The sequence below is a fragment of the Gigantopelta aegis genome, chromosome 1 (genome assembly GCF_016097555.1).
Source record: "Gigantopelta aegis isolate Gae_Host chromosome 1, Gae_host_genome, whole genome shotgun sequence".
In the NCBI taxonomy this organism is placed as follows: Eukaryota; Metazoa; Mollusca; class Gastropoda; order Neomphalida; family Peltospiridae; genus Gigantopelta; species Gigantopelta aegis.
In genome coordinates, this window is record NC_054699.1 from 46172581 (window position 1) to 46181602 (window position 9022).

General features: G+C 37.7%; 1 protein-coding gene across 1 annotated transcript; it reads right to left on the reverse strand.

Moving 5' to 3' along the window:
- Nucleotides 1–7995: 7995 nt before the first annotated feature.
- LOC121383767 lies at nt 7996–8529 on the reverse strand. The gene has a single exon (XM_041513891.1). The coding sequence runs from the start codon at nt 8527–8529 to the stop codon at nt 7996–7998; it is 534 nt and encodes a 177-aa protein (XP_041369825.1).
- Between the last annotated feature and the right edge of the window lie 493 nt (nt 8530–9022).

Sequence of the window (9022 nt, forward strand, 5' to 3'; positions counted from 1 at the left end):
GATATCAAAGAACGACAATCCAAATTTAATATTGTTAGCTCCCTTGTGGTTCATGCCAAAATATGTTTTTATGTTTGAAAAAAGTTTGTTTGTGTTGTTTAACGACACCACTAGACAGTAGACACTCATTCTCAATAAACCAGTGCATTTGTAAGGACTTTTTTAAAGCTCAGAAAGCAAAATAAAAAATCGAATATTAAATGCTAGGGTTCCCACGATCTATCATCATTCACATTCCTTACACACCTCTTGAGTCCAAATGTTACCGTAAGATTCGTTACTGTCGCTTCTGTGAAATGTAAAGTTTCAGTCACTTCTTATATTAAATGATGTAACAGGCTTAATTACATTTGTTCATTGCGTAGAGATTTTCATAGCCCAGTTTAAATGATTAAAAACTTATTTCCAATGTCAATATATTTTAAATACATTCAGACGCGGATCCAGGGGGGGGTCGAGGGGGTCTGAACCCCCCCCCCCCTGCTCGTGACCAACAAGCAGGATTTTGATAACGGGAATGTACTTCAAATCCATCTAAAGCTATCTTCAAATATGTAAATTTCCTATCGGGAGGGGGGGGGGGGCTTCAAAGGCTCAAGACTGGACCCCCCTGCTAAAATTCCTGGATCCGCCCCTGACATTTGTATTATTTTCTTTGTGTCGCCGACTGTTTTGAAATGTTCGTTACGGTACTATCTTTATTCATGATTATAATTTAAAGTAGGAAAAGAAGGAAGGAAATGATTTATTTAACGACACACTCAACACATTTTATTTACGGTTATATTGCGTCGAATATATGGTTAAGGACCACCCAAATATTGAGGGATGAAAACCCGCTGTCGCCACTTCATGGGCTACTATTTTCGATTAGCAGCCAAAGATTTTTATGTACACCATCCCATAGACAGGATAACACATACCACGGCCGTTGATGTACCGCTCGTGGTGCACTGGCTGGAGCGAGAAATAGCCCAATGGGCCACTGACAGGGATCGATCCCAAACCGACCGCGCATCAAGCGAGAGCTTTACCACTGGCCTACATCTCGCCCCCTTAATGTAGAATGAACATATATTATATTCGAATGTTGGTTAATGTGAACAATCTATTCAGGAATTAGATGGAATGGAATATTCATAATCGTGGAGCTGGGCCGGACTTTTTGCATGCATGAGAGGTCCCCTAGAAATCGCCATTCATAACTGGTGAGAGGAACACCTCGGCTATCATAACAATCAGGGTGGACATTCTGATTCCTGGCAATAAGTAAGAAATTTGACCGTATATAAAAAATTACTATGAAGAAAAAGCAACAGAAAATTAGGGTTAGGGGTAAACTAAATGAAATATATAACATGGCTATATATATATCAATATACCATAGCATTTTACCTATCAGCATAATGCTAGCAGTGTCCCCTACAAAATACAAAATTTACATTTTGGTTGGATAATTTTCAAAGTAAACAGTGGTCAATATATGACGTCATCAGGGTGTTGTTCTTAAATTACGACCCCCCCCCCTCCCGCAAAAAAAATAAAAATAATATACACACATACACACGCACACACGCACACACACACACATACACATATACATACATACATACATATACATGTTTGCAAGTTTGACAATTTTTAATCACTAAATCGCAAATTCAAACAATAAAAATGATTAAAAACTAAACATTAACAACTGTATGATTGACAGAAATAATGTTTCACAGTGATTAATCGATCTCCCTGGAAATGGTCAAAATCGAGAATGATACCCCACGCACGTGTACGGGGCAAATGCGTGGTGCATGTGCAAACTATGGAATGTGTTTTGGTGTGTTGTCTTTACTAGGATGTCTATGGTCAAAAAGTATGTTCGGTCTAATAGTTGATTTTAACATTAATATTTCAGGTCCCCTACTTTTTTTAAGGGAATATATATATATATATATATATATATATATATATATATATATATAAAAATAAAAAAAATAAAAACCATAATAATAATAAATATATATTTTGTAATGGACCCACAAATAGACTGGACGAATTTTCCAAAAAGTCACATACAAATGAACCATTAGGAATTTTTTTGTAGAAGTCGGTGAATGGCATATTCTATATGACATGGATATGCTAATTACGAATCTGCTTGTCACCAAACTTTCTTTCATGATTTTAACCCCCTAATTAATGAAATTCAAGGTAATGTCAAAATATATCGCTTCAGTAGGTAACTGGTCGAAGATGTCCTTGATGGGAATATATTTTCGCTTATTTTCTGTACCTGACATCATCTAGAGTCTTCGGCATGAAAAACGAGTAAAATGTGATACAAACATTAAAAGAACATTGCTGCAGTTATTATTGATGCCATGCAGTACACGTCTGGGGCCTAATTCACAAAGCTCTCTTAGGCTCTGCTAGACAACAAAGTAACCTCTTTGCAAGTCTTTTAGCATTTAATTGCGAGATCGCAAAGTTGCGAGAGTTTAGTGAGTGCCTGTCCATCTATTACTAGACATGATGGCGTTCTTCCAAGATCGAGGGTTTGTGGGCAATCAATATCGGCTGTGAGCAAGTCAGCCAGGATAGGCGTTGTGCCAGTTCTAAGAGCGTGATTCATCTGTGCTAGTGATATTGGCACATTCAACAACTCGTGCTTCAACACATTCTGTAGGTCGACCTTGCGGCCTGTTTCATAAGCAAACGATAAGACGTCGAAGAACACTTCTGTCAGCTTTTAGCAGTTGTTTTATCCTTGTCATTATTGTCTCTCACTACGTCATACAAAGTTTCAAAGGTAGAAGCATTGTTTGTATGTGATGTTTATATATGTTCTATGGATCTCTGATCTGAAATAAAAATCTATTATTATTATTATTATTGTTCTTTCGTATTGCATCATAAAATGGAACTGTTGGTGTGTTTCCACTAGTCACCAGTCTTTCTTTGATAAAACAGTTAATTTGTTTCTTTTCAAGTATTCTTGCATTCAAAAGTGACTCCTGGATTACATCAGTGGCAAGATCGTTTTTTGCAATGTTTTGAAGAGAAGTGGGGATGCATCTCAGGAGAAAGACACACTGAAATGCTACAAGGTAGAGTGGATGGAGTTTTAATAATCTTGATCACGTTTCAGTTCCCCTGGCTTTGCCTCATCATATGACTTACTTACAGCATTGTATGGGTGTCAGCAGCAATTTGAGACCAGTAGTTGTAGAAAAGTACCCATCTGCTAAGTGCAGAAGTTGTCGTGGTTATCCCTACTATACCTCATCCCCTATTCCCTGAACCGTTAAACTATTCCTGGGAATGTCCAGGGTCTATCTCGTTAAACTTCCGAGATGTTCGCTTAACAAATTCATCCAACACTTCCTAAGGAAGTTGGTGCATCTCCACCAGATAGACTGTATTCCATCTGCCATAATTGTAACAATCATATCTCATGAAGTATGGAAGTATGTAACTGAAACTGTGTAAGTGGCGATCCCGCAGGCCATCACGCTGGGCTCGAGTGAACATCGGCAGAATAGAAAGTATTTTTATGTAGCTCCACCAGAAAGTGAAATCTACATTCTCCTCTATTTTGTGCTCAATGGACACATCAAACAGTTCATATAATTTTGGGCTATTCAACAATGTTATAAGAGTGTCTACATCATCAAGGTTCATGAGGCACTTGATAGTTCATCATGTAGACCTATATCAGATTGCTGGCAGAATGTCAGACGACTTGGCATCAGTAGTCACCACAGCTCCTGCATAGTTATTCTGTGGGCCTTTATGACTTTTTTGCATGCTTTTCCATTCAGGACTTGCTCAGTTGTATTAGGACCAAGAATCCCACAATCAACCCATGTTTCTGTAAGCCCTGAGCAACTAATATGTTTTCCAATAACCCTCTGAAAACACATGGATGTGTGTAGGCCACCAAGACGCGGTATAAGCTTATTCTTGTACTCTGAGATTGCCAATTTTGGGCTGTACCAATTTGGTTCATAGTGATGTCTGAATACTGTTGCCACTGGTTTGGCATTTTTGTCAATCCAATTCGGGTATTTCAGAATGTTTTAATGTTTATAATAGGTCTCCGACATTGGGATACCTCAAAACAATTTATATGCGTAGAATATGCATATTCTGAACAAGACATTGTAGGTAATGTATTAAGGGCGAACAAAACAAAAAACAAACAACAACACTATATTAGCAGAAAATAGGTTACAATCCTGCGTCATCAGTTGCAGTCCTCCTAAAGTAAGGTCATTGTTTTCAAACTGTTGTAGTGAAAATAAAACCACGTACTGGCAATATATGAAATTTATTTTAAAAACATCAATAACACAAACCATTATACCACCACTTAAAGATGCAACATCAGATGTGCCTGTATCATATACGAATTTTGAAAAAGCAGAAACGTTAAACAATTATTTTCTATCAATTTCATCAGTTGATGATGCAAATATTGCACTTCCGAGTTTTGGACAACGTTGCAGGGAATCTTTGGAAACCTTGACAATAACCACTGAAGAAATAATAGACATTATTAAAATAGTAGCTCCTAATAAAGCAAGTTGCCCAAATGAAATAAGCCATACACTACTAAAACGTATTGCTAATTTCATTTCGATTCTTCTTCAATTGCTCTTTAATAAATCACTGACCTCAGCAGAATTCCCTACCAATTGGAAAATTGCCCACGTAAAACCACTTTTCAAAAAAGGAGATAGAAGTTCACCAACAAATTACAGACCTATATCATTAATAAGTTGTGTTGGAAAACTATTTGAGAGAATAGTGTTTAAACACCTGTATAATTATTTCACATTCAATAATCTACTTTATAAGTATCAGTGTGCATACCGACCTAACCATAGCACCGTGTACCAATTAATTGAATTGTATAATAAAATTTGTAAATCACTGGACAATAAAGAATATTTCTATGCAGTTTTCTGTGACATGTCCAAGGCCTTTGATCGGGTATGGCACAGGGGTTTAATCTATAAACTTAAAACAATATGGCATCAGAGGCAATCTCTTAAAATGGATTAATAATTATATTTCTAATATTTCTAATTTCTAACATTTAGGTTTAACTTTAGCAGATGATGCAAGATGGTCTAGTCATATTCTAAATGTATGCACATCAGCATCGGTAATGATCTGAGTATTAAGGAAATACAGACTGTTATTAAATCGTCAAACTCTAATGCGAATATATAGTACTTTCATTCGTCCCGTCCTAGAATATGCTTCAGAGGTCTGGGATGGCTGTTCTCAATTAAACGCAGATAATTTAGAAAAGGTACAACTAGACGCTGCAAGGGTAATCACTGGCATGCCTAAATGTGCTTCACGTAATTCGCTATATATTGAAACCGGTCTTACAACACTTAGTGAAAGGAGAAAAACAAAAAAACTGTGTACAATGTTTAAAATAATGAAAGGAATGACTCCTGATTTCTTAACTAATTGTATTCCACAAAGATTAGAAGAAAGGGTTCCTTATATGTTAAGAAATCGGGAGGATATATCTACACCTTTTGCTAGAACCTGCTTATTAAAATCATCATTTATTTATTCAGCAATTGATTTATGGAATAATTTAAGCCCAGCAATTAAAAAGTGTGAAACAATATCGTCTTTCAAAAAAGTAGTTACACCAGTGGTAAATAAAGTTCCATATTATTATAAAAAGAATAGAAAATATATTGCATACTAGATTACGACATGGATGTAGCCCTTTAAACGCCGATATGTACAGATGTGGACTTACCACAGACCCTTCATGTAACTGTGGATACAGATTAGAAAACAATATCCATTTTTTTCTTACAATGTAAACAATATGAACAACAGAGACGGATTCTATGTAATTCCTTACAGCTTTTTCAACCAATAGATTTACAATTACTGTTATATGGTAGAAGCACGTTAAGCGATGCCAATAATAAAGACATATTTACTTATGTTCAAATATATATTAAAAAACCCTCATCGTTTTGATTAATCAAGTATTATTTAAATTACCATAAGGATACTTGATTTATGTCAAATAGCTACAGCAGTTACTTCTACCAAAACATACTCGTCCAGTCTAAAACGCTCAGAATAAACATAGACATAGTTTATTTAGCTGTCCTGAAAGAAGACTTCCTAATCCTAGGTAACTTTTGAAAATCATAACCGTTGATAAATGTAACATATTAACCCGTTGGCGGGTATTTTCAAGAACTTTTGATCAAAATTAAAAAACGACTAGATTTTTGGTAAAAAAAAAAAAAAAAAAGTGTAAAAAATATTTGAACTCTCCAGAACTTGCAGAAACAATGCTCCATTTGGTAAATATCATCATCTACCAACTGTAAAAAGCAAAGGGATATCTGAAAAAACGCACATGACGTTAGTTGACTTTGAGGGTCGGATATCGTCGAGATATCTGAGTTACTTGATTTCTTGAAAGCAGCCTCTTCCTATTCGGCGACACAGATGCAAAATGTGAACTAAAACGTTTGCCCATAGCACAACCACACGCCTGCTGATACATTTCTCCATCAAAATCAAAATCATATCCTTTTAGGCTTAACTCGAACAGCTCAATAATGTTTTTATCTGGTCTGGTTTGGATCAAATGCTCTCTTAACCGAATCAATGACCGCATCAATACCTATGTTGGTGTACATGACGTCAATATCAAGGGTAACCAAAAATGAATCTTTTGGGATTTTGATTTTTGATAATTTTGATACATGACCTTCAGTGTTTTTCACAAAACTTCCATGTATATTTGCAATTGGTTTTAAGTGAAAGTCTATGTATTCTGAAACATTGTACGATTCTGATCCACAGTCTGAAATGATTGGACGACCAGGTAGTGTGTTAATATCGGTCCATGTGTAGACTGGCTTGTGGATTTTTGGAAGTAGCCTAGATAAAATTTCCGGGTTTGTGATTGTGATCTGGGCCCAATTTCGTAAATCATCGTAAGCAAAGTTTTTTCTTCGTCAAATAGATGCCAAACACGTAACTGCTAGTCGCAGACGTAAACTGACGATGTTTTCTAAAACTGGCTTCAGTCTTCTAAATAGTTTACTTGCTTTTTATTAATATGCCCCTGATCGTTAAGACATTGAATAATTGCACTGAACTTTTTACAGCCAAATAGCTTTGTCTAATTTTGTATAGTATTTTGAATTATTAAGCTGTCGATGGTCAAAGGCCGTGGTATGTGCTATCCTGTCTATGAGAAAGTGCATATAAAAGATCCCTTGCTACAAATGGAAAAATGTGGCGGGTTTCCTCTAATGACTACTTGTCAAAATTACCAAATGTAGGACATCCAACAGCCGATTATTAATTAATCAATGTGCTCCAGTGGTGTCGTTCAACAAAACAAACTTTCTCCTCCCTAGAAAAATCCTGCATCCGTCCGTGCCTGATTTGACAATATTAAGAAATTGCAATATTACTACCATCCACCCTTCCCCACCCGCCAGCTACACAGCCTCGTGGTGACCCCCGTTCGATTTGACACCGGATCCGCCGTCGTAGTTTGAGGATATGTGCACTTTGTTTACATTGGATATAGTGCAGCGCGCACATTAAGTCAATACTTTTCTTAATGTGCGGGGGGAGTTGCTTCCCTCTATTTAGCAAACTTAAAATGGCGGGCACATTTTTAAAGTTGTCGTTGGAAGATTTATTTTGTTAATAATGATGCAATTACTTCAATCAGGATTTAGTGAGTACGGTTGGTTATACATTTTTGGTTTGTGTGTCAATTTGTTGCGCTATTTCGGTTGAGAAGCGGTTGAAACATTGTTCAACAAGTTTTGAATACCAGCTATATATATGGTATGTAATAATATTCGGATGCAGAAAGAACCACACTTTCTACGTCCCTTCGGACTATATTGGATACTGCATACTGTCCATCACAGCACCTGGAGGTAAAGAGACGTGTATTAGATGTATTTTGTTAGTTTACATCCCTTTGTGTGTTCCCTGGTCAACAGCGGTCATCCCTTTGTGTGTTCCCTGGTCAACAGCGGTCATCCCTTTGAGTGTTCCCTGGTCAACAGCGGTCATCCCTTTGAGTGTTCCCTGGTCAACAAGGGCCATCCCTTTGAGTGTTCCCTGGTCAACAGCGGTCATCCCTTTGTGTGTTCCCTGGTCAACAGCGGTCATCCCTTTTAGTGTTCCCTGGTCAACAGCGGCCATCCCTTTGAGTGTTCCCTGGTCAATAGCGGTCATCCCTTTGTGTGTTCCCTGGTTAATAGCGGTCATCCCTTTGAGTGTTCCCTGGTCAACAGCGGTCATCCCTTTGAGTGTTCCCTGGTCAACAGCGGTCATCCCTTTGAGTGTTCCCTGGTCAACAGCGGCCATCCCTTTGAGTGTTCCCTGGTCAACAGCGGTCATCCCTTTGAGTGTTCCCTGGTCAACAGCGGTCATCCCTTTGAGTGTTCCCTGGTCAACAGCGGTCATCTCTTTGAGTGTTCCCTGGTCAACAGCGGCCATCCCTTTGAGTGTTTCATGGTCAAAGGCAGGTAAAGTGTTTCCTAAAATGGCAATGGCTTAGAAAGATGAATAAAACTGCTAGAGCCATTGTGGTTCCATTGGAAAACATAGTGTAATTATAGTCCGTTTGTGTTAACGGGGAACCGAAACATAGTGTAATTATAGTCCGTTTGTGTTAACGGGAAACCGAAACATAGTGTAATTATAGTCCGTTTGTGTTAACGGGGAACCGAAACACAGTGTAATTATAGTCCGTTTGTGTTAACGGGGAACCGAAACACAGTGTAATTATAGTCCGTTTGTGTTAACGGGGAACCGAAACACAGTGTAATTATAGTCCGTTTGTGTTAACGGGGAACCGAAACACAGTGTAATTATAGTCCGTTTGTGTTAACGGGGAACCGAAACACAGTGTAATTATAGTCCGATGAATTGGCATATAACTCTGTAAGGGGCGGGACGTAGCCCAGTGGTAAAGTGTCTGCTTGAAGCG

Bases quoted from the DNA above. Each gene is read 5' to 3' on its own strand.
- LOC121383767 (XM_041513891.1), bottom strand. From the start codon at position 8,529: ATGGCCGCTGTTGACCAGGGAACACTCAAAGAGATGACCGCTGTTGAC.